At 37.4% G+C, this 26,351-nt stretch overlaps 1 protein-coding gene across 1 annotated transcript in view; it reads right to left on the bottom strand.

The window, feature by feature from the left end:
- The window catches only part of col7a1l (collagen type VII alpha 1-like), a 178,183-nt gene that overhangs the window by 105,632 nt on the left and 46,200 nt on the right, over positions 1-26,351 (bottom strand). The window contains exons 7-29 of the mRNA XM_088922609.1: positions 24,719-24,899; positions 24,178-24,337; positions 23,671-23,764; positions 22,688-22,861; positions 22,268-22,431; positions 19,815-19,944; positions 19,598-19,714; positions 18,776-18,931; positions 17,305-17,421; positions 16,017-16,163; positions 12,478-12,597; positions 10,165-10,323; positions 9,930-10,043; positions 8,926-9,075; positions 7,438-7,575; positions 6,605-6,751; positions 5,462-5,581; positions 3,187-3,333; positions 2,416-2,700; positions 1,625-1,764; positions 838-961; positions 295-438; positions 26-207 (exon numbers count right to left, since the gene is read on the bottom strand). Of these exons, the coding sequence (XP_088778735.1) occupies positions 26-207; positions 295-438; positions 838-961; positions 1,625-1,764; positions 2,416-2,700; positions 3,187-3,333; positions 5,462-5,581; positions 6,605-6,751; positions 7,438-7,575; positions 8,926-9,075; positions 9,930-10,043; positions 10,165-10,323; positions 12,478-12,597; positions 16,017-16,163; positions 17,305-17,421; positions 18,776-18,931; positions 19,598-19,714; positions 19,815-19,944; positions 22,268-22,431; positions 22,688-22,861; positions 23,671-23,764; positions 24,178-24,337; positions 24,719-24,899 (3,410 nt within the window). The remainder of the gene's footprint in view (positions 1-25; positions 208-294; positions 439-837; positions 962-1,624; positions 1,765-2,415; positions 2,701-3,186; positions 3,334-5,461; positions 5,582-6,604; positions 6,752-7,437; positions 7,576-8,925; positions 9,076-9,929; positions 10,044-10,164; positions 10,324-12,477; positions 12,598-16,016; positions 16,164-17,304; positions 17,422-18,775; positions 18,932-19,597; positions 19,715-19,814; positions 19,945-22,267; positions 22,432-22,687; positions 22,862-23,670; positions 23,765-24,177; positions 24,338-24,718; positions 24,900-26,351) is intronic.

Here is a 26,351-nt window from a genome sequence, read left to right as displayed (position 1 = left end):
GCCCTAGTCTCATTAAGCCTCATACCTCTCTCTGTTGACTTGTTAGTAAGGCTTCACTGCAAAGATTTTCAATAAATTCCCTTTCGATGGAAGGGAAGTCATCGAAGGTCTGAGCAAAAAAAATGTTTTTGTAGCTTCCCGGCGAGACAATCGTCTTCAGTTCCTCGATGTCAGCGCTTGCGACTCCCACTGCCAGCACTTTAACACCTGAAATAAAAGTCATTCATTTCAGACACAAAGCAAATAATAAATGTACATCATATGTACAGGAAAGAAAATGGAGTAATGACTGACCAAGCACATGTGCAACTCTGGCCGTGGGAGCAACGTCGTCTTGGGCTCTTCCATCGGTAACCAAGACAAGCACATGTGGCACATCGTGCCTCATTCCCACAGACTCCTGGAATATCTCCTTCAGTACAAAACCAATTCCACGACCTGTTAGAGAACATAGAGGACACGACATTTATATTTATATTTATATCTATATTTACATCTATATTTATATTTATATGTGTGATACGATTTTTCTGCATATTGTTCTGTTCTAGTTTGTTCTTTGTGTGTCCTGGACTGTGAGTAACTCTTTTAGTGCACCCCTCACTGTACTGATTGTATTGTATGTATTGTACTATTATTATTATTGTATCATTCGTTACACTGTGGCTGTGTTGTCTGTGTAAAGCTGCTGTTGCACTGCAATTTCCCTCACGGGATCAATAAAGTATCTATCTATCTATGAGCAATCCTGTTATCCTGTGTTGCATTTCCTGAAACCAAATCCATTTCCCTCCCCCGTGAGGCAGACCCTTTTTAGCAAAGGGGCTGGTCCTCTACCTGTTTTTGTGTTTCCTCCTCCATACCGCACTCCCCGCAATGCTCTCAGCAAAGAGTTCCGGTCCTTGAATTCATTCAGGCGAAACTCTATTCTGGGCTCGTCACTGTAGTGAACCACTGCGATCTGAAAGCAAAAAGATGCTGGATATCAATACAGAATTCCTAGTTGAGTGGTGTGAATAGAATGGAAGTGCACTGCTGGGATTATATCCTGATTGATCACAAGGTCCCAGCATGCATTGTGCCACTCCCTGAATAGTGCATCGTTCCACCAAGCCAAAAGACCAAGTCCTCTGTCTCAGCCGAGTTTTTCACTGTCTAGATTACAGAGGGGGGTGATATCACTTCTGTAACCGGTTCTTTGCATGAGCCTAGTTACAGAAGAAACATTACCACCTTCTAGCCAGATCTTGATAGCCCAACAAAAAGCCTGAGCCTAGTACTAGAATGGGAGACCACCGAGGAAAACCAGGCTACTGTTGCAAATAGTACCAGGGACCAGTAGGCGGTCCTACAGGTCCCTCAGGACAAGAATTTCCAAACCAATGACCCATTACTAGCTGTATATAAAGCTCCTGTATGTAAAGTGTGTTGAGATCCTTTGGGATATAAAGTTCTATGTAAATGCAGGGAATTGTTATCATAATTTCTTTATGACATGACACATCATAGTGTAAACTTCACACCTAAGGCTTTATTCATTATTTCCCAAAATGCTGTACCTAGTTTTATGAAGTTGTGCTACTCAACTGAGTTGCATAATATTAGCTGATAGACTTTCACTTGCCTGTGTTCCTTTTGGACCTATTATTGGGAAGTAGGTGGCGATTCTGAAGAGGAAATCTTTCAGTTTGACAAAGTTATTAGCACCAATGCTCCAGGACTCATCAATAAGGAAGACAATGTCAGCCTTAACTTTTCCACAGACTGAAAAGAAAAACAAAAAACACATCAGATAATAAACTCTCCTCACAAAGATGAAAAAAAACATCCTAATCACTAGCAGACAAAGTAATGATGACAATATTTCATTAGGTCCTGAGCCATGACACATAATAGAGCAGTGAGGTGTGTCAGCATGTAAGCTACAAAAGACGAAAGGTAAATTCTGCGCTGAAAAGATATGGTAAACTCACAATGTTTCTGTTGTGGAGCTTTCGTCGGGTGTGTAAAGAAAAGAGGGTGAGGTGGGGAGGGAAGAAAAAGAGATTTTAAGTTGTTTGCTGAAATAAGAATGTATGAAGAGTCATATTGAGACATTCTCTTATTCGAGGCACCAGGACTCGTGTAATCACTGTTACTGTGAATACAAGAATATTGAACTATCAAACATAGTTCTTTGTGTACATTTGTGTGAGCTTCTTTCTAAGAAAACACAGAGCATATGATTGTTTTTTTAGTTGAAATCTGTGAACCCTGAATAGCTTTCAGCATGGAGCTGTGTATGAAACCTTATTTGTGTTATAAAATGTATAACAGCTTGGGGATTAAAAGAAACCAAATGCAACCGAATATATTTATTGTTATCTGGTTTGAATCATCAGTTTGCCGTCTAAAATATGTGCGGTAACATCATACTTGGCCCAGAGCGCAGAGTTGATGCTGTAGTGATTGTTGTGGTGGCTGGAGGTTCTATAGTTGCAGGGGCAGCAGTAGTTGTCATCGTGGTTGTTGTGGTGGGGGTAGCTGATGTTGTCAGAGTCGTTGTGGATTTAGTTGTCTTCACAGTAGGAGTTCGTGTATTCCTTCCTGCAGCCTGAGCCCTGGTGTTGGCCTGTTGAGGTGTCGGAATTAATGCTGGAGTGGAAGTTGCCTCTGTAGTTGACAAAGTCACAGCAGACACACTCGTTTTGGCTTTTCCCACTGTAATTAACAAAAGAAACCAAACATTGTGCTTTCAAATAGCCAAAATCTTCTTCTGCAAGAAAAAAACTAATTGTGCCCATTGGTAATAATGTAAAAGAACAAGTAAAAGGTTTATTCCATGCTGAAAAGAGAAGAAAGCAAAAAACAACGTTTTGGCTGTGGAGCCTTCTTTCCAAAACGAGGTGTTTCCTTTATTCTCTTTTCAGCATGGAATAAACCTTTTACTTGTTCCTTTGCAGCCCACACATGCTGACAGAGCTAGCTACTTGAACTTCTTGTTAATAACGTACAGTACAGTACATGTAAAGAATTTATTTTCCAGGTTCTTGTGTTTTTTTCCTGATAAACTATTTTACTCATGACATGACATGAGATGTGAACGTTAGACAATTTATAAACTCAAGGAATTCTAAGATTAATTACATAATAAATGAATGTTAAATATTTAAGGTAATATTGATCCCCCAAGAAGCTGTTTCTTACGAATTCTTTCATTTATTGATGTCACAGGTCCTTCAACTTCTCCATAGAGTGGTCGTATTGTAAAAATATATGTCCTGCCATACAACAGATTTGTGATTTTAAAGGAAGTAAAAACAGGTCCCAGGATTTCAGTTGTGGTTTTCAAATCTGTGAAAAAGAAAGAAAGGTACTGTAAATGTGTTTAGTATCACATGCTCTGAGCTGGATTAAAAAAAATCTGAGCACTTCTTCCACAACTACAGGCACAGGAGCGCAATAATGTATTTCTAAAATATACAAAATATAATTAGGCAAAATTAATTTGTTAACCCAAATCATAAAATGAAAATACCAAATGTTTTTTTGTGTGTGTACAAATACTTTGTGTTTTGACTGATTAAGCTCAAGACTAATAGCACACTACAAGAGGTATCTGTTCAATATAAATCCTACCAGAAGATTTACAAAATACTGACTAGGTGTGAAATAAATGAGATGTGTGTGTTTTCTGAACTTAATTATGACAACTTTGACTTTGCTCAATGCAATGCTCTTAAGATCGCTGTGTAATGATCTTAGAGTTTTTAACAAAAAAACATTATCCAATCCACTGTACATTCTGAGGAATTATTGGGGAATATTAGAACATTCTGGGTAATGTCATAAAGTGACAGGCAGAAGGAAATTAAGATTTTAAATTTAAAACAACGGATATTACAGGAGCCTGAAACAAGTATTCAAAATCCTCGAAGGTGTTAACAAAGTCAACTCAGCAGATTTCTTCAGAATTGACAGTGAACCAGAGCCAGAGGACACAAGTACCAGACTATGTGAAAGTGCTTTAAAAACAAAAAAATCTGAACATGAGACTCTTCTTTACTCAAAGCATTGTGGGAGTATGGTACAAGCTACTCAGGTATGGTGTTGAAGCCAATACCATGGTTTCCTTCAAGAAATATCTGAATGACATCCTTGGATTAATTATGAACTAACTAGCAGACAGACTAAATGTTCCAAATGCCTTCATTTAGTTCGAAATCTTTCACATGATCTTATGTTCAATCTGCAAACCTTTCTATTATTTGATGTTAATTGTTCTTGTTTCATCAGGGGTATGATTAAATTGGGATAGCACTGTACCTACGTGTCTTTGTATTTTAAACAGTATAAATGCTAGATTCAAATCCCTGGAAAACAGAGATTTACTGTATGAATATAACATTTATTTCAGATCAGCTTGACTTTTGTTTTGTTAATTATGAACACTACCCATAAGGATTATATCTTCTTAATTTTATTACTCGTAAAATGTTATTAATAATGTTTACCTGTATATAGAAATTATACAATTTCAGATTTAGACTTTATACTCTTCTAAAATATTTTTTTACAAATGCATTACAAGTGTTTTTCATTAATAAATCATGCTTAATTCCATTTTATGTACTTCTGAACTGAAGGTCAGCAAGATCAATAGAATTTGATTAATTCAGCATGAAAAGTGTATACTTTTGACATGTGCAGAATACAGAATTGTCTCAATTTCTAAGAAAGACTGCAATCTAATAGATCATTATGATCAGTGTCCCTGGTAAAAAGGCCCTTGAGTGTTTAGGTGATTCTTATTTTGCATGAGAGAATTTTCAAACTGTGATAGCACAGGGAGTTGCTCAAAGAACACGAATCAAACGGCTGCCAAGTTTCCTCCTGGTGTAGCTAGCTTTTGCTCCTCTGGTCTGCTGGATACTTTCCCAGAGTCTTGGGTTAATTCTCAACCCACACTGCCAGAAGCTTAACTTCAGTTCAGCATGTGGCTTTTCACATGACATAGCCAGGTAAGGTGTTCCATGTCTTGGCACAAGATTTACTGGCATCTTTCTCTGTAAGCAGGCATTTTCTGAGGTAACGCGTTACTTGAATGGTATTTTCAGTGAGGAGCATCAACTTCTATATAGGCAACTGAGATTATGGCACAAACCATTTAATGTTTCTCAGAACTGAGAGGCTCTTTTTTTTTCCTGGTCATTTGTGAGTTCATTGAATTAATGCTTTTTTTAGATCAAGGTGCAACATTTTTGTTTTGTTTTGGCACTTGGTGCCATGCTTACATGCAAGGTACTGTATGTAACACGAGAGAGGTTTGATGCGGTAGTGAAATAAATCAAGGCTCTAGAAACTGAAGTCATAGTTGTGCTGACAAATACTGTTTGTCAAGAAAAGAAAAAAAACTGAGTGATTTTAAAGTTGCAAAATAATTATTCATCTGAGTTTTTGACAGAACCTGGTGTCCAATCACCTGAAATAGGCCTCCAAGTTATTATATACCCAGATACTCCAGCGACACTTGTCCAGTTCAACACAGTACTGTTGTCTGTGGTTTCAAGGGCTTTAAACTTTTTCACCTTAGGCAAGTCCACTAGAAATGAAAATAAACAAAACAATGAGAAAACAAAATAAATACATTCTTAAATTTTAAATCAGGCGGTAGAACAAGCATTTCCTCAGTATGTCTCAATTCGGAAAACTTAGTTCAAATGTCATTATAATTATTGATTACTGATAATTAAGGCTACTACTCTTAGATACAGTATACTGTAGCCCAGACTGGTATCCAGTTACCAGTGAATACCTAGTCCAACTAATAGCTTGATTAATGGTAAAGGATTCATTTAGTTTGTGTATGGCAGGCCAGCTCAAAAGGGGGTTGTGGTGGGGCTGCAGTTGGAGGTGACCTGCCAGTAGAGGCCACTGTATGACCTCCGATACCTGTAAATAGCCAAACTAGGGGTGATTTACTTAATTATTTGATAATTGGTAAAGGGTGAGAGATCCTTCCATGAGTACAATTGGGCTTTTGTTTGGTCTACTGTATAAAGAATGTGTATGGGAGTGGTGGTAGTTGGAGTTTTTGAGGGCTGTTTTGTTGTGGTGTCTGAAAAGACAAGCATTATAAAGCATCCCTTTGTGGTTGCAGTGGGTTTTGGTTCTGTACATGCAAACCCTTGCAACTACCCTAAGGATAAAGTCTGTCAAGCTAAAGTGCGTTACCAAGGTTTTGGGGGTACATACAAAGGCAGAAATGTTGGCAGGAAGCTACTGTTTAAAGAAGATTTTTATTTTCTGATTCATTCTTAAATCAGGCATCTGCCAGTAGATCTTCTTTATGAGGTATTCATATAGAACCAATGTTCTGTGAGAAAATATATAAATCTTTGAGTGTAAACTATTGGTTTTGCATTAAAGATGGTCTGAAAGAATTTGTCATGGTTAATTCACATTGAATTCCTTAAATGTTTTGTAAACTAGTGATTTGGTACACAGCTGGTAGGTTACTAAGCTATCTACCAATGTTATTCAAACTGATACTTCATTAAAAAAAAGTTCCTTTTTTCCTATCTCCAGTGCTACGATCAATCCTACATCCACTGGCTAGACTCACGTGTCCTGGCTGTGAGGAGAACAGGGCTTCCTTCCTGCTGTCCAACCACTGGAGAGACTTGAATCTTGTAGGCAGAACTTTCCTGCAGCCCCGCAATTGTAAAAAATGTTGCAGACATGGAAACAAGTTTGCTCTTTTCAGGACCACCTAATGAGAAACAGTGTGCATTTCTGTGATGGAATGCTTTGTACAACAAAATACTGTACACATTCAATCTTCCCACCTAGGGTTTTTAGTCTTCCAAATGAGTGTTAAAGTATACAGCATTTACTGTATATGCATCCCATACTTAAACTCGAGAAGTCCATTATGCATTTAGATTTGCAATAGCTTCATCACTGAAACTGATGTTTCTCACAAGAGAAAATACCACTTAACCCCATATTAACCCGAATAATTTTCTATTAGGTGTTGAAATGAAGCCATGTTGTGTGTAACCACATGGTCATGGTAGATGGAAACTGAAACCCAATAACATGCTATTTTTTACATTGATAAGTTTTTCCAGCTCATTTAAGAATTTAAGATAAAGTAAAGTATATTGTCTTCTTAAACCTTTTTTAATCTATTTTTTTTCTATTTTTAATCTAGAAATATATAAAATATATAAAATTAATATATAAAAAAATAAACAAATTCACCAATACCTATAAGGTACACATAAACCTGTAGATTGTGAAGTACCTCTAGCTATTAGCCAAAATGTAACCTCTGTTGTGATAAATGACAACTGCGACAGTATTAAATCCTTGAATATCACTTATAAAGTGCACAGAAGCCAAATTATCAAAAATTAAGAGAAAATTCAGATAACAATAATACAACAAACGTACCATTGAAAGGAACCCAGGAGATTTTGTAGCCAGACACTCCAGGAGTTCTTTTCCAGGACAGCTTGAAGCTCTTAACCCCAATATCCACCACTTTCACATCTTTCACAGACTGAATCAACTCAGAGTCTGTCATAGAGGCTGTGTGTAAAACATTTTTAAACAAAGTTATTTCCAATTAAACATTTGTTGAAAAAGATGCTGCTTTAAGTACCGTATATACAAAATAGAACATACCGTATTGACTGTTTGCCATATTATATGCTTGGTTCAACTTAGATTTATTGAAAATTATTTCAGGTAATAAATCTTTGAGGGAAAAAAAGGTATGAGTTAATATTTAATCAAAAAACTCCTTAGACTATTTCGTTGTCAGCCATACTGTATGTCAATGTGTTATATAAGTGTATAAGCACCAATAAAACTGAAGTTGCACTGCTCAAAACCGTGTTCCTTTGTGTGCTAATTATGTACTGGACTATACATTTTTAAGCTGATGTTGTGCTCATTGTTTCAAATCCCATACTTAGACCCAACTAAAGAACGGTGCTTTCAACAGTCGATAAATGATGATAATAGTAATACGGTAATAGTTTGTATCACTCATTGTGTGAAAGCTGTGGTTAAAAACGTTTGTACAGCTGCAATGAATGTTAAAGAAGGAAGCACAAACTACTACACTGTCAATCAAGCACTAAAATCAGACATTTGCAAAAACAAAAGGGGTAACCTCTTCTGTTCTAGTTCCTTTGTTGAAATATTCTCCCACAGACCGATATAGACTTGTTTTTCTAATGAAGGGTAGAATGTGAAGAAAAAATACTATACTATACCATAGTCATTAACTTGGACCACAGTTACTAAAAAAGGACTTTCTGCATCACATTATTTACATATTATACTTATGAATGGGCCAGCAGCCATATCACCCTGCAGCTCCGAACTGGCTACCCACTGAAGCTAAGCAGGGTTGAGCCTAGTCAGTACCTGGATGGGAGACCTCCTGGGAAGCTATGTTTGCTGCTGGAAGTGGTGATAGTGGGACCAGTGGGGGGCGCACACCCTGCGGTCTGTGTGGGTCCTAATGCCCCAGTATAGTGGCAGGGACACTATACTGTAGTGGGCGCCGTCTTTCAGATGAGACGTTAAACCGAGGTCCTGACTCTCAGTGATCATTAAAGATCCCCGGGCATTTCTTGATAACAGTAGGGAGTTATCCAAGTGTCCGGGCCAAATTTTCCCCCTTGGCCTTTACCGTGGCCTCCAAATTGTCCCCATGTATGATTGGCTTGCGATGGACTGGCGCCCCGTCCAGGGTGTAGCCTATCTTGCACTCGTTGCTTGCCAGGTAGGCTCCGACTTCCCGCGACACCATATGGTATAAAATGGTTTGGCAAATGACATGACATGAATGGTTCAGTCTACTTTATTCTATAAAGTTGAGAACCTACAGTATTGTGAGTGAAGACCTTCTGTTGAATAGATACTGACCTGTGTGCTGTGAAAGAGTTATTTCAGGTCCCTCTGTATTGCCATACACAGCATGGATACTGATAGTATAGATAGCCTCGGGAATCAGCCCATCAATACGGTAGTGCAGGACATTGCGCTCCAAGTACTGGCTCTGAGTGGTGCTGCTGTCTGTGCCCAGAGGTAGATTATCTTGTTAATTCCTTGTGTGGGCACGGGATGCAGCAATAAGGTGGTTTTACAAGATAGACCATAAGGATACTTTTTACATAAAGAAATGTCTTTCAAAGTTGTTTTGATTGTCCTATTCTTTAAATTATTTACCTTTTTAGGAGTAAATTATTTTAAGGATTTAAAATAGCATGAATATTTCAAAATACTGTATAATTTCATAAACTATACTATAAATACAGTAGATAGTAGTTACTCTATCAGACCCCTGTCCTCATAATGTAATTTGCATGCATTTACATCATAGCTTTATGGATGCAAAGTTGAGTGCACTACAGAATGTAACATTTATAAAATAAAAAGCAAAAAGCATTAAAATGAATTTTTAATGAAATTTAATTTTCAATTGTGAAATGGAATTATTAAATACTGTACATACTTTATATTGTATTGTATTGCTGTAACTACATGTAGTGAACACTTTTACTTCATAAACTCTCTTCACATTGCACTCTTTATTCTAAACACTTAGGTGTTTAAATCCCCATATTATATGAAGTTAAGTGCAGGGTGCTGCATTGTTGCATTGTATCCCAATCTTACTTATGAAAAAGACCTCAAGGTAACACATTGTCTACATCTTCCAGACAATGTGGAGAAGGAATAGAAAAAGCAAACAATTATGCATCACTCAAGGCCTGCTGGAGGTAATAACACATAAGATTGATATCGTGGTTTTGGATATAGTGTGGAAAAACTGGATAACTGTGTTTTGGAGTGCAAGGGGATGATACTTTAATATGAACTGTGTGTGTAAAATAAACATACTAAACTGAGGTTGCATTTACCTTTGCCAGCAGTCCATGTTACTTTATATTCTGTGGCTCCGACAATAGGACTCCACTCCACAGTAATAGAAGTGCTTGTGTAGGATGTAACCTTAAAGTTGGAGACATAGCCCAGAGGTGCTGCAACAATAAGGTATAACATCATGAATGAGACAGCAATGTTTCTTCCAAGTGACCTAAAATAAAAAGGAACTAGCCCTTGACATTGTTTTGTTAAAACAAAAAACTGTGTTGCACTCACATGTTCTGACGGTGGCTGTGATGCCCGGTCCCACAATGGACCCAAACAGCACGTAGAGTGAAAGGACATACTCAGTGTCATGGACTAGATTCTTCAGCTGGTACACTGTGGTGGAACTGTTCAGCGCCAGCTGTCTTGGTCTGTCTTTGCCTAAGAACTCTGTCAGGACAATAACATTTATTTGCTGTCAATTACTGTTGAAGGATCCCTTAAACCGCCTCTGTTACGACCCCAAGGGTCTAGGGTAAAGGGGTGTAACATTTAGGATGGTTTTGGATGCAGGTGGGTTTCTGGTGAGGGACTTGGGAAGCGTGACAACAAGTTTCAGTGCAAAAGTGATTTTAAAGTGAATAAGTGACTGGTACGTAATTAGGACACAATAACACACAGGGAAAGGGAACTAGAGAGGAAAGAAAAGAAAATAAACAAAATGCAGCTGGCTAATGAAGTGAGGGAAAGCTGACCTAACTACCAAAACAAAACCCGAAACACTCAGTCTTCGGCGTCTTCTAACGCCCTGGCTAACCTTCACTAACTACTCAAAAACCATACAAGACAAAAGGCACTGACCAGTCCTAACTAGCATTACTAATAAAGAGACCAACTATTTGTGCAGAATGTACCTGACAATCTAAACTAACCCTATACACAAAGGTTCACACAAATACACAAGTGAACTACGAATACCAATAAGGGAAAACAAGAGTAGACTCAAGAAATAGGGTACAAAAGAGCACAGAGATTGATATAATACGTCTGGATAAGGTAATGGGGAAATAAAGGATAAACACAAACAAACTAAAGTACAAGGAGACAAACACAAACCAACAAAAGCCGAAGCTATACAAAAACACACGCACACAAAGTGAAATTAACACAAATGGAGAAGCGAAGCCAAAAAAAAACACAAGCAAAAGGAAACTGAGCTGAGCAGACCTGAAGTCAAGCAAAAGTCCCTTCATTCTGATAACCTCCAAGTTATATACTGAATAAGCTGAGTTCTGATTGGTTGGGAGTTAATTGAAGATGACATAATACGGAAACAACGGTGTAATGATGGACCAATGGGGGAGGGAGAACAATCAAAGTCAGGAAGTGTGGAACATACAGTAGCAACAAAAACACACATGGACCACAAACTGGGATGTAACAGCCTCTGTTTAATGTTAGTGTAATGTTTCAAATGCTCAATTACTCTACCCAAATCAGGGCTGTTCTTTTAAAAGTTACTGAGCAATTAAAGAGCAATGTTTTGGTTCAGCTATTATTTGGTCCGGCTTTGGGTTCATAAGAGGGCAAACAGGAACTAAGCTGAATTGCAATGTTTTTTTTTAAATATCTATCCAGAAAGAAAGAGACAAAAGTTATCAAAAGATTATATTATCAAGTCATCAGTTTCTTTCAGATTGACTTAGCCACATCAATCAGAATTTGAAGAAGCTAATATTTGAATCAAATCCTTTACACAGTTGACTGTTACGACTGCCTTCAAAGGACTTTTTTACCCTTGAAAGCTCTGCTGTGACATCAAAAGGAGAGGCAGTTCATTGCTGTCCTTGCAGCACTATTTTTGACTCAGTGAGTCATAGTGATTGTGGGCTGGCAGGAGGGAAAATCGTATCATACTGGTAATTTAGAGATGTGGATATCTCAGAAAATCCATCACATCTTTCAGTACTTCTTACTAGCAAAGGACGGAGATGTCCTCTCTTTTCTTGTCTGTCAGCCCAAGACGGTTGAAAATGTTCTTAACATCTTGGCACAATGGAAAGAAAACAGATCCCTAAACAGAAAACTGCCTGAAAACATCACTAAAGTATAAAATTGCATTGTGTTAATCCCTTGCTTGAAAGCATTGATAATATATTAATTACATACTGCATAAATTGTATTAAATTAGAAAACCGAGTAGAAGGTACACAAACCTTTAATTTCCTAGCATAATGATTACAGCTTTAGAAATGGAACACAACAAAACCAACAACAGAAAATGTCAAATGCATTTCTTATTTCAATTTATTAAACTTGAAGGGTTCATCTTTTCACTATGCAAAAAAGCTGTTTTTGCTAAGTCAACAGAGAATGATACAGAAGTATTTCCTGGACAACATGGAGCAATTTAATCTCTTCTTGGGTCACCTGCCTATCAACATATGCCTCTGAAAAGGAAGTCACCGATGATCAATGATAATAACAGTCGATATGAAGAAAGAAATCTATGACATCAATCACTGCTGGTTGTATGCTTTTCCTAAAAATAACTTTTTCATGTTCTGTTTAGCGAACTTTATTCAGAATGGATGTGGACATTACCTGTAGTTGGGCCCCATGCCAGTCTGTAACCTGTTGCCCCCGGTACAGCATTCCAGGATATCAAGGCACTATTTGTACTGACTGCAGAAGCTTTTACATTCTGTACTGCACTGCTTTCCACTAAAACAATACAAACCAAAAAAGTTACATTACTAGTAAACAGTAACCTTTCTTGTGTCCTAAACAAAATATATGATTCCTACAAGTCATGTTTTCTTTGTGATTAGGCTTTCAAACAAGTTATAATGCATTGATTTTATAGTCTTTGTACACAAATGCTGAATCCTCAAAAGCCATTCTATACCACAAAGACCAGCTTTGGGTTCATACGTTCGGGTTCATACAATTAAGTTTCACGTTTCATGCATTTTTAATTGGAAGAGTTTGGTGGCAATTTAACGAAAACTAAATTAAATCAGAGATTCTGTCCACACAACAGATGATAATGCAGCTGTGGTTCTCATCTGTTGTTTGCAAGCCCCAGTATTTCTTGTTTAAAATGTCTAAAGCTCAGTGAGAGCTGGTCATCTGTCACAGAACAATTTGTCTGTCACGTACTGTACTTTCGTCTGTGACAAATCATCCCTTTTCCCCCTGAGCTTGCAAAACAAATACATTTTGAATTTAATCTTTTTTTATTGGATAATATTGTATGCAATTCACCACGCCACACAATAATATATTGAGAGGCATTCAAAACGCACCACATACAGTACTATTGGTTCCAATATGCATTTCTTGTGCTTCTAATGTCTCTCATATAAAGAACCAAACACTAATAAAATTAGTTTACAAAGAATAAAAGAAAACTTGAAGGAAACAAATGTTTTCCTCTTTGACTATAAAGAGTCTGTTCTTTCAGGATTTGAAACCATGCTGGCAACAATTCTTTTTTACTTCAAATAAATACAGTTAAGCTACTAAGCGCACCAACTTCACTTATTTCCAACTTTCAAGGGAATGTGACTCATTCCTTGGGCTGACTCACACTTCCACTCAGAATACATTCCCATGGTCTCATACCGTACCTGTAGCTAAAGCCATATGTTGTGGAATAAAAGCATTAGAAATAGCCAATTACAAAAACCTCTCTGCTTTACTTGTGAAGCAGCAAAGGGAAAAAAAAAAGTTGGAATGAATTAATCAAAGGAAGTTAATGCACTTGTACTGTAGTTAAACTGCACTCGTCGTTTTATAAAGTTTTTTTTATACTCTACACCCATAGGTTTATTGTACTGTATTAGCAGTATTATGATTCCCATGATGAAATACTTTGATTTCAATACATAAGCAATGCAGGCAACTGCCAAGGGCATGCAATTTCATGGCACAGATATCTTTATTATCCTGCTGAAGATGCTAACTCTGTGCATTTCTACAGTACTTTTTATCCAGAAGGATCCTAAAGTGCTTCACAGATGAGTGAGCATCTACTTCACCCATAACTGATGAGTAGCACCTGCCAATGCACCAGCAGCCCCGCTACTTAGTCGATTACAATAATAAATCAATAGCTTCAGACAGCAGTGTAATCACAAGTAATTCATCTACAGTTCAATGTGCAGTACAACCTTGTATTTCGGAACTTTGTGGGAAAGCAAATCGGTGCAAAGCTGGCTTTGATTTTGATTGGATAAAGGAAAAAATAGGATAGAACCCCAGGAATCCCCACCAGATAGAATGATCCAAGAAACTGCATGCTTGACGTACACTGTTCAGAGTTTTATGTTGGGTAAATGGAGTAAAGTATACTGTATGTTTTACATCTGGCTTCTCATGTAATTTGCATGAGATTTTATGCTACCACAAGCAGTCATTTTATTCACATAACACATGAGTGACAAACACCTTTTGGGGCATACAGTACTCTCCAAATGTATTCATACCTTTGAAAAAAAAGAGGAACGTGATAAAACATTATACAGAAAAATGAGTTACAGATTGGATGATGTGTCTCATTTTAAAAAAAGTGTAATTTTGTTATATTTCTGTAATAACAGCATTGTACAGAGTGAAATCATATGTGTCATAAATTAATGAATTCCAGAAAACAAGGTGGTCATATTTATTCACACTTCAAACTAGGTAAAATTCAACAAAAACAATTATACCTTAACACTCTGAGTATTGAGTAGGTAGCTGCATCAGCATGCATAGGCTGCAAAGGAACAGGTAAAGGCTGTGTTCAGGTTCAGGTGTCTTGTGAAGAGGGCTCCACAGCTGAAACCTTTCAGCATGGAATGAAACCTTTACCTGTTCCTTTACAGTATATACTGTAACACTACTGTATATAACTCTGTAGGTTTTCTGTTTCTCTGGGGTATGAAAGAAGGTAACACGTAGAAAACATTCAGCAAATAGCATGCATCATCATGGCCCTAACTCTATCACTTTCTGAAGTGTCCATTTAAGAACTTTAAGGCTACTGGTATAATGGCAACTATGCTAGGAATAGAACACATTGATATCTGTGAAACAAATTGTGTTGGGAGGCAACTGTACAGTAAATCCAAAGGCAAAAGATCTACAGTATATACAAAGCAGCAACCTCAGTATACAAAATGTAGAAAAATTGTCAATATGAATGTGGCATTCATACCTGAATTGCAAGAAATACTGCAAACTAAAAAGGTCTGTTTGTTACACCTGACAAACAGCATTTGAATGACAAATGAAACAATAACATTTGTGATTGTAACTCAAGATGGAATACACAAATGGAAACCAAAAGTTTCTGAAGGATTAAGAACAATTCTACATGAAGGAATTTGCATTAAGTTCCCATCTGAAGTGCCACAGACTCATAGCACACTAAAGTTAGTGTAATCCCTGTCAGAGGAGGATTTACAAAACACTAACTACAGGGATGTGAATAAATGTGACCCTTGAGTTTTTTGGACTTAAATTATTTACAGTATTTATGATAAATACAACTTTTTATTATTACTGTATGCAATGCCATTAAGTCTTTCTGTATACTGTAACATTTTTAGGATTTTATAAGCAAGAAACACTATTCAATCAGTAATCTTTCTGTTATTTGACATTTATTGTTCCTGTTTCTATTGCTGGGTATGAATAGATTTGGAGGACAAGGCAAGTAGTTTTCACACACCTGGGAGATACAATTGACCTTAACAGGGAACATGTTAAGAAGGACAATTCTTAAGTTTCAGAGTTGTTGTTTTTTTCTTGTGGAGTTTAGGATACTCCTGGTATTCGGTATTGTGGTAATAATCCCAGCTAACACTGGTACTTTACAGCAGATGCTATCTGATGTTCAGCAACAAGAGAAATAAAATCGAAACATCCAGAACGGAAACAGGTCTCTAACCCCAAGCTAATAAAACCTGTGAAAGGCATCAGTAATGAACCGAAATGCTGATTACCTAGAAACTCTTTAAATAGTAAGTGAATTACAGTACAATGCACTTTGAATTGAATAAGAAAACCCCCGTTTCAAAAACACCTTTGCATCAAAGATACAGTAAAGGTATATCATCTTACATTAACTGTCTAAGGAAATTGATTTGACTTACATGTTTTAGCTTTTGCTGTGGTGACAGGTCCTTCAATGTCCACAAAGATGGGGTTGATTGTGACAGTGTACTCTGTCCCTGGTTGAAGCCCCTGGATCATGTAGAAGGTGTAGGTTTCACCCAGGTTAACATTCTCTATATATCCCTCTACAAGTTGAAAACATAATATTAAATAGTTAAATGATATTGCTGTACTTAACTAACATTGAATGGTTTGGGAGGGGGGGGGGGGTTATTTCTAGAGAACAAAACAAAATTTATTACAGATGTGTGATGTTTGAGCCTGATTTTTCATGTGGGCAAACTGTGGGCAAATGACTTGTCTACAGTATGTAAAGTACTATGAAGTTTAATAGAAACTATATGGGAGAAATGAGATGAAAAGGGGTGGACTGCACCCAAACTGGGCAATGATTTGGACAGTCTCATTTCATCCTCTAAATATTTCATTCATCAGCTTAATCATTTTAAATTAATACATAGAAAGTATGCCACACCATACAAACGGTTCATAACAGGACTAAGTACAGACTCAATATGTACATGATGTTAAACCAACTCTGTAGGCACTCTGTTTCACATGTGTTGGGTCTGTCCTGTCCCCAAATTAATTGACATGTATTTCGAACCAGATCCTTGCCTGTGCTTGATGAATGATGATTACTTGGTTACCTTTCCTATAAATCAGAGACTGCTTTTTGCTGGTTTCATAGCAGTGAAAAAAAAACAATTCAACTGATCTGGATAAACCCAGACATTGTGCCAGATAATTAATGGATACTCACATTTCAGCATAATGTGAATTCAAAATGTGTAAGAGTTAGAATTAATAAAGTAAATCCTAAAACGAAGGGATTTCCACAACTATTAGAAATATGCTTGTTTCTTAAAATAGTAAATACACATAAAGTGTATTCCATATTGAAGTGTACTTAACTAATGTTACATGAAGTAGTTCACGTAGGTAGCTGCGTCAGCTAATTCCGGTGTGAAGAAGGCTCCACAGCCAAAATGTTGTGTTTAATTTCTTCTCTTTTCAGCATGGAATAAACATTTACTTGTTCTAATGTTACATTAGCTTTGGACAAAAATTATATGACTGTATTGACACTGTAATGTTGATGTTTGGTTTCTGTTAATTAATTTACTGTATGTTTGAAAATTCAAATGAACAAAAAATAACAAATGGATAATAAAAATATGCTAAAAACCATCTATAACATGAAAGAAAATCATATTGTGGGGAGCAGGTGACAGTTTCTATTTGCGATATACAGTATACAGGTACCTGAGGAGGACCAGGTAAGTCGATATCCTGAAGCACCTTTGACTGGTGACCATCTGGCCTGTATAGTATCTGTGGTGGCGTTCTGCAGGGTTAGGCTCTTCACAGGAACTAACTTCACTTTTCCAAAAATGATACACAAAACAAAGATCGCCAATTAAACCTTCTGTAGGTGAAACAACTTTGTGAGCAAGATTTATTATTCAGCAGGACCCTATCTCAGGCAACCAAAAAATTCTTTATTGTATTCTGACACCCTGTGGACAAACCTGGGAACAGCTGACTCTCAATGTGCATTTAAGGAGGAAAATGTATATTTGAAAGCAAGAAGAAGCAAGAAGCTGTTGACTGTGATACAGTACACATCCCCAGAGATAAAGGTTGTAAATGAAAACTAATTTTATCAATTAATACCCATTAATAATACCCATTCATCTCTTATTAAACGTGTTCCTCCACCGACTTGGCTTGGTCTCACAACACTGTAGCCAGTCTGAAAAAGGCACAAGAGCACCTGCACTTTCGGCGGTGATTAAAGAAAAGCTGTATGAACAGCTATCCATGAACTTTTACTACAGCACCATGGAAAGTGTCCTCACAAGTGGTTTCACAGTATACAGCAATACTACCATGCATGACAAAGATGCACTACCAAGGGTTGTGGACTATAGGATGTGATTTACCATCAATCGGTGAGATTCACTCCATCCAGCATATTTATTATGCTGGTTGTTACTGTTATTACAGTATTTGCTGTTTTGTAGTGTACTGTCTACAATGTGTGGTGTTTTCTGTCATACTCTGTTGTCTGCCGTAGTGTCAGATCAGCACAAATAAGAATTCCAATGAACACCTCTACTGAAAGGGGTCATGACAGCCTGGAGCCAATCCTTGAATGTACAAGGTGGGACTATACCCTGGCCAGGAGGCCAGTCCAATGTACTGTACACTATACACACACATGGGGACAATACCGAGACACCAATTAACCAAGACAGTGTGTCTTTGAGGGGTGAGAGGTACTTGGAGATTGCCAATGTGGACACAGGGAGAATATTCAAACTCCACTCAGCAGGCTCTGTAGGCTGGATTCAATCCCAGGGAAGCATTTTAAACTCTAAGTATTCACACCACTTATAAATCAAGCCATTTTAAAACGCAGACACTTGCTCACATAACCACTTACTGAAGTCAGCTGTTCCTGTCCCTGCTTATGTAATGTCCGCATATTGTTTATTATTCCATGTTTACATCTTTCTTAATTCTTTAAAAAATTCAAGCGGTACAATGCAGCATATAAAAGGTTACTATGTCTAAAAGAAAAGATTAGATCAAGACCATCTATATTTTAATATTTAAGTGTCTGCTGACTGTCAGATTACCAGCAATATAAACAGCCAATACATTCATTCCACTGTAACTGAGAGCTACACTAATTCCACCACCGGCTCTTGATTCAAGTAAGGAGACTTACATGTTCTGCCAGTCGCAGATACTGGATCACTTGTGCCCTCAGGGTAAATAGCATAAATACTGATAGTGTATTTCATGTCTTCCTCTAGACTGTCAATGACATGGGATGAAACATCTCCACTAAGCTCCTGCTCATATGTCAGTCCGGGTCGGTTGGCTGAAACGATTAAGACATCAACAAACACCAGAACAAACTCAGTTGTTATGCATTTTGTTTGCGGATTAAGTGTTCTAATACAGTATATACAGTAGAATACACAACACACAGTATCTGTTGAGCATAGTCCCTTAAGAAAAGCACACAAAGATAAAGCTTGCACAAGAAAGTGGCTTTGTTCTAGCACAGAGTTCATAAATACTGCATGTACTGTATATGTCTGTATATATATTTATCTTAGAATATTTATAGATATCAGATAATGGTATAAGCACACTTTAGTATCACCCAGAGGGTTTTTCCTTTACAATATGAGAGTGTATTTAGGCAGTATGTTAGTCCATCAATTTAACAGCTGAGCCCAATGGTGGCCAACAGACCCACATAATCTAGTAGAACTGCTTTAGACTAATTTCTTCTTTTTGATCAATAGTTCATGTCAATAAGGGTCCAACCATCTGAAACACAAGCAGGAAGGAAGCTGTATTTTGTGAACAATTTGTAAAAAAACTGACGTTCCTTGAACAGAACCATTGTTATTAAAATGCACAAGAAACTCTTGCTTGCTAAGTAAATGATTAGCTGAACACTGGTTTCTATGGTTTAAACAAAACCAGGCTAAGAATGTTTACTTAAAGCAAAATAGATTAGAAGTAATTTTCTTACCTCGAGGAATGAAGATTTTGTAGCCATTTAATCTTCCTAATGGTGGTGTCCATGCCAACCGCAGGCTAAAGAGCCCTTCTTCTATCACTCGGAAATTAGTTACCTGGGGCACTGGCGCTGAAACAAGTGAACAGATCACCATCAGCTCTACACAGGCCAGGAGAGATATCTGGTCCCTCTGTTATCACTGTGGTCATTTGAAAGATATTGTACATACTTGTTTTTGCTCTGACAATTGTTGAATCCCCTCTGCCACCTGCATAAATGGCGTGGACTGTGAATAAGTACTCTGTGGTGGGTTTGAGATCAGTCACAAGTGCAGTCCTCACATCACCCTTCAAATCAATCTACCAAAATGACAACAATCAAGATAATCAGTCATCAGTTAATATAATAACATCACTTTATTAGCCCTATACAATTTCTCACATTAGGAATTCATCTTTTCGCATACCCCAGCTTGCTCTCCATGAGACAGACACACAAACAGGGAGAGAAGCTTGGGGTCAGAGCACAGGGTCAGCCATTGTACAGCACCCCTAGAGCAGTTGGGGTTAAGGCCCTTTCTCAGGGGCCCAACAGAGTAGGATTCCTCTGCTGGCTGTGGGATTTGAACCAGCAACCTTCCAGTCACAGGCACAAATCCTTAGCCACAGAGCCAACACTCCGCCCATGATAGTACCATCTTAATTGGTACTTAATACTGATTGCTTTTAAAATTATTTACTTACATGCTTAAAGTACAACTGCAATTTTAAGCTGATTGAATTTAAACACATACAGTAAGAGGTTTTTAAGCAGATGTGTTGTGGAGAGCACAAAACAAAGAAAGGCGCACATACTGTAACATACTTTACTTTTGATTTCTTTCAGGAAATCATTGCATGATTGTTTTTTGTTCTACTCAATGGTGCTTGTGAATACACATGCGTGCATGTGAACACAAAACATAGTCTGTTTTGTATTTCTAAAAACAAATAATAAACTGTTTACTTGAAAGGCGTACATTTGTCCTAAATTCCCGGACCCACAGTTTGAAATTGGAATCCCTTAGTGACTATAGTCAGTTTGCTGAAATGCTTCCAAGAGTAAATTTTCATTCTTAGCAACTGAACACTTAAATCTATTTAGCAACTTATTCACAGCCACTTTATACATTTATTGCTCTCAATTAATTTGTGCTTCAGAGGTAATTAACAAAAACTAATCTTAAAGCCTTCCTTAATTATGGTGGAAGGTGGCAGTACTTCTTTCTTGCCATGTTAATAAAGGCTCACGCTACTTACACAAGAGGGTTAGCACCACCGTAAACTCCACTTTAATTATTTTCCATTTTTTGAGAATTTTTGTGTTTCCCAATTTCTATTCATTTACAAGTTTTCACAATCAGAACAAAACAGCCCCCTCTTACGCATTCTTGTACCAATGATCTATGGTACTCCCTTAAACCCCTAGAATTAAGTCAAGACAGCTGTGATATGTGAACCATGCAATAAAGAATTGACCACATCAGCACCAATAACCAGTAAGATTCCAAACCCAATAGACCCATTCCCGCTCTTTCAAGAGGCCAAGATTAGAATGATTGTTTAGCGGGAGAACTAGGTAACAGCAAAGGGTATCCTTGTACAGAAAAGTGGACAAATAAGACAAAACCTTTTTCCAAAAACCTACCTGTGTCTGGAAACCCTAAAAACACATTTAAAAATGGCCACTCATGGGCGGGACAAGGGAGCTAAGGAGAAGTTTCAGATGGTACAGTAGCATCTATGAAGAGTTAAGTACACTCTGTGAACAAACTTTAAGTGAAAGAATGATCAGTGAAATCAATTATTAGGATTTTTGAATGCCATTTTTCTTCTCCCTAAAAATATGACCTATAAATATGGTGTTTCCACCTGTGACATTCAATTCCCTATCCCAAAGAGTAACAGCTGCTAAAGGTTTGAATGAAGCATTTTAACAGAGTAATAGAAAGCAAATCTGCTATTGTTCTCTTTTGGCATGCATTAATCTTTTGGATATCAACAACATGGATCCTCTTAAAGAAATGTATCACAAGAAGAGTAGCACTTGCACTAGTCTGAGTGTAAGGTGTCACTGTATGTTAATTACAAGGTTGCATTCCCTGTCTGTTCCTTTATTTTCCTTCTGGATGTTCTTTCACTACCAGTCATTGGTGGTTGGGGAAAAAACAAAAACTCAAAAGCACATTTTCATAGGCTAATTTCTTTTGTTAATGGGATACATGTGCTAGGTTATCATTATTGCACATATACTACTGTGGCATTATCTGCTCAATATGTACCATAGCTATGGAGATTCGTTTCATACAGTGACATCATATCAAATAAGTTCAGTTATCTCTCACATATGACTAAATTATACTACCCTTCTTGTGATACATAATGTATATGATTGCTGTTCTCAAAAATTTTTTCCCATTATCGGTGACTGGCACATTTAAAATCAAGGAAAGGGCTGAGGATCATACTGTAATTAGTAGGTTTTCAGCACATTCCTTCATTTTTTTAGATTTATCTGACAGATTAAATCATAGTTGAAGGAGGGAAAGGAAGTCTGTGGTAACCTTATGAGAAGCCTCTGGTGTTGAACCAAGCAGACAACCAGTGACTGTTTCTCCAGTTTTGAGAAAACCCTGATACCCACTTGTTCCTCTTGCCCTGAAAGTGGCTGTCCACTGGCACTGAGAGCACTGATAGTCAGCTGATATCCGGTGACGTCTCCTGTAGCAGGGGTCCACGTCAGTCTCAGAGAGCTGTAACTCAGCTCATTGACAACCAGGTCTTTTGGCCCAATAACTTTGTCTTCCACTTCAGAAAAGAAAGCGAACACTTATCATCAAACAACCAAACAAGAAAAACATGTGGATGGGTACACAGCATGTTCTTTCAATGTATACCATTCACTGTTCACAAATCTGGTCTAAGTGTTTGAAAAAATTACATTTAATTGTCAGAGCATAATTGGTATCTTCTGTCATGCTGAGCTATTATTCTCCATTATCTTGACTACCCAGGCTACATCACAATTTCTGGTAAGGCGTCGAATGTGGATGATTGTGAATACCCTGCTTGGTCTGCTTGATAGGTCGTGGAGGTTCTGAGGCTGTAAAGCAAACCCGCCGAGAGATTTTAGGTAAGAGACTGCTAAGACGATTGAAGTCCTCAGCAAACAGAAGATGCTCCTCAAAAGGTTCAGAGACTATTTTCTTCAGCTCTTTCTTGTCTGCCTCTTTAATTCCTGAAACAATAAAATAAACACACCCAAATGCCTCCTTAAATGATTCTAAAATAAGTCAGTCTTTCATTGCATTTGAACATGGTGCTTTGCCCATTTTCTGAATAATAAAGTGGTTATGGAAAAGCAAGTAACAAAGAAAGGAATATTAATTTTTTGTACTTTCTACCACTATCACCGATCTTTTTATCACCCTCATAGGAAGCTCTTTGATTTTGAATTCTGTGTCCAGGAAGGTACGTACTTAATGAATAGTTCAGGTGGGTAGCTGCATCAGCATGTGTAGGAACAAGTAATACGTTTATTCCATGCTGAAAATAGAAGAAAGAAAACACAATGTTTTGGCTGTGGAGCCTTCTTCAGGTGTAAATTGTGTTTTCTTTCTTCTCTTTTTTAGCATGGAATAAACCTATTACTTGTTCCTAAGTGAATAGTGTTATTTTACATGCTGTAAAGACATGCTTTAACAAATTTTATGAAAAAAATATGTTGTTATATTTACAGCACCTTCTGGAAGTTGCTTTAAATAAAGGTGTCAGAAAAAACACAGTCGTAAGGCAATTAATGAGTCTGCAATCATGCCCAAGTGTGAAAGCATTTCAAAAAGTTGATGAGAAATTTTACCGATGAAGTGGTCCTTGTCTATTGTGTTGTACTTTCCCCCCAACCAGAACTAGCATTCGAATCAGTTTAAGTTTTGAACCAGTTTAATAAACAAAATAGACATGCCAGTGTTATTCTGCTATGCTACATTTCCCCCACTTTTATTTAGCCCATTCAATAAAAACCAGGAGCTTTGGAAACAAACATACCCACTGCAAATACTGTAATCCCATTGTCTGGCAATGCCTTTGCTGGTTCCTCAATCAAATCTGTTGATTTGTCATTGATTATTAAAATTACGATCTGCAAAAAAACAACAACGAAGGAAACATCATAATACACATCTCAGCTATGCTACATTCATTTCTGTTCACATCTAGAACATGCATTCTGCTATCACCAAACTAGACTGAACTAGACTGAAACTAGACCTAGACTGAATATTCAGATTAATTGAAATTGGATTGACTATTTATTATATATACAGTATTTCAAAGCAGGGTAACCCAATTTTAAGTTTTAATTAACTGTACCAGGGGAATGTATAAACGTTTTTAGAATGTTGCATGTATTTTCAATTCAATCGGGTGTTAACAAAATGATACCTTTAAAATTCTCTAAATTACCTAGATATCCCATTTAAACATACTGGAACATTTCAGAAGCTATTTATTGCATAGCGCGAGAATGTCCCAGTTAGATGCAGGGGACTGTACCTTTGGAGCATCATCTCTGATAATGGCAGAGCTGAACACAGAATCCACCAGGAACTCCAGAGCGGCTCCCGTTTTGGGGCTCCCACTTTCATATGGAAGATCACGCACCGCAGCCAGCACTTCATCAACAGTTGAGTAGTCAGTTAGGGCTATTCTCATTCTAGGAAAAAAAATCTTAAAGAATCAGTGAAATTCGATTTACTTCAGATGTTGCGGCTGAAATACGTAATCATTTGGTTATGCCAATGCTCCGCTCGGATGGGATTAACGTTTGTTTTATGCGGTTGATTGTACTGCGTGGAATCCCATCCTTATCCGATCTCAGATCTTGATCTCAATTCCCGTTGCATTGTACTGAACAGATCGGGGTTGAACCTGAGCTCAGATCTGGTTCAAATTCTGATTTTATTTTCAGGCAGGATCATACCTTAAATATTACTTTTTTTTTTTAGAGATGAGGAATTACGTTTGTCTTCTTGTACTCACTACGCAGTTTGCGTCGTTAGTTGGGCATTAATTTGTGTTCGCTTACAGTACATACCTTGGGATGTCGCTGTAGACTGTGACACCAAAGCGGATGCCTTCTTCACCCAGTATGTTATCACTGAAAGACTTGACGATTCCACTTATAAAATCCTTAATAAACTGGAAATTGTCTGGTCCAACACCCCATGATTCATCCACCAGGAAAACGATGTCAGCTGTAACTGCCGTGCGGCAGGCTAGAAAAAGAAACATAAAAACCACGTTACTTGGCATTCATTTGATATTGTGCATGAATAATCAAATGTTTCCTTCCAAATTGCTTTAAATCATTATTAATCTGTTGACTTCTGCGAGATATTGGACAAGTATATATCATGATAACTGTCTAATGTTTCCATATTTTTACAATAGTTTCCCATGCTCAATCCATGTTATTTTGTACAAAAACAATTGCAAATAAGAACTCATTTAACCCATTTGGTACTGTAGTTATTACTATAGCTACAGTAATTGATTCAAGGCTCTCATTCAGCCATTTCTAGAAAAAAGCCAGGGTTTCAACTTCAACAACATGAGTGGGTGTCTTGTCCATATAATTTTTACCCATGTCATCTGGTCCATGTTTTCACTGTTTATTATTAATAAATCTACTGGGCACACTTCACTTAAGACTTGGATAAGGACCTTTACAGTAATTTAGTCTTTTTTCCTTGGCATTCCACAGTAAATTGTCATGGAGCCTCCCAGCAGACAAAAGCAACGATTCCCCCAATATACAGCACTACAGCAGCCCACTGCAGAAATCCTGTATACTATAAATACTGTATGTAGCCAAAATCTCATTAAGATATCCTGCAGAATATCATATCCTGCAGAATATCTTCATGTACAGTAGTTCTTTACTTTTCTTGTGGTAGTCAAGACCTACTGCATGATCTTCACTGTGTGATTCCTAAGACAGTTTTGCAGAACTCAGCAAGGATTTTATCCTAAGGGACACTTGTGTAGAAATCCTGCAAGATTTGTATGGCTGTATAAAGAAAACTAATTAAGCTCATAAATAATTAATAGACCTTCATATTCTACGAGCCTTTACTACCACTAATGGTGATGTTCATGCATTATAGTCTCCTAACAAACTAACATTCTAAAACATATACAGTAGTCCATTTTTCATTGTTATAATCTCTTTAACATGTTTGTAGACATTCATTTTAAAGGACGACCACAAGAAAGAAAATGCACAGGAAATGCTTCCAGCAAAAAAAATGCTTTAAATAGATGTAATATAACATCTAAATGGCTCTGGATTTTCCCACAGTCCAAAGACATAAAATTGGCCCTGGTGCGAGTGTGTGTGCATTTACTGTATGTCTGTGTGTGTCCGGCAGTGGACTGGCGTCCCATTCAGGGTGTGTCTTGTACCCAATGCTTCCTGGGATAGGCTCTAAGCCACTGTGACCTTGAATTGGATAAGCAGTTATTGAAAGTTATGTGATGATGATGTGATAATACCTACAGTAAATGCTCTGATGATATTGGGCTCTGTTCATGAAACGTTTTTCCACTATGCTTAGTTCCCAACACTTTTTTTCAAGCAGGAATTATTGAGATAGACAACAGGGAACCTTTAATTACTATCTTGACTTATCTGACCTTTAGTAGCTTCACAGCTCTCACGTCTGCAA

The sequence above is a fragment of the Atractosteus spatula genome, chromosome 8 (assembly GCF_055471065.1).
Source record: "Atractosteus spatula isolate fAtrSpa1 chromosome 8, fAtrSpa1.hap1, whole genome shotgun sequence".
Taxonomy (NCBI): Eukaryota; Metazoa; Chordata; class Actinopteri; order Semionotiformes; family Lepisosteidae; genus Atractosteus; species Atractosteus spatula.
This window is presented reverse-complemented; position numbering and strand designations above follow the sequence as displayed.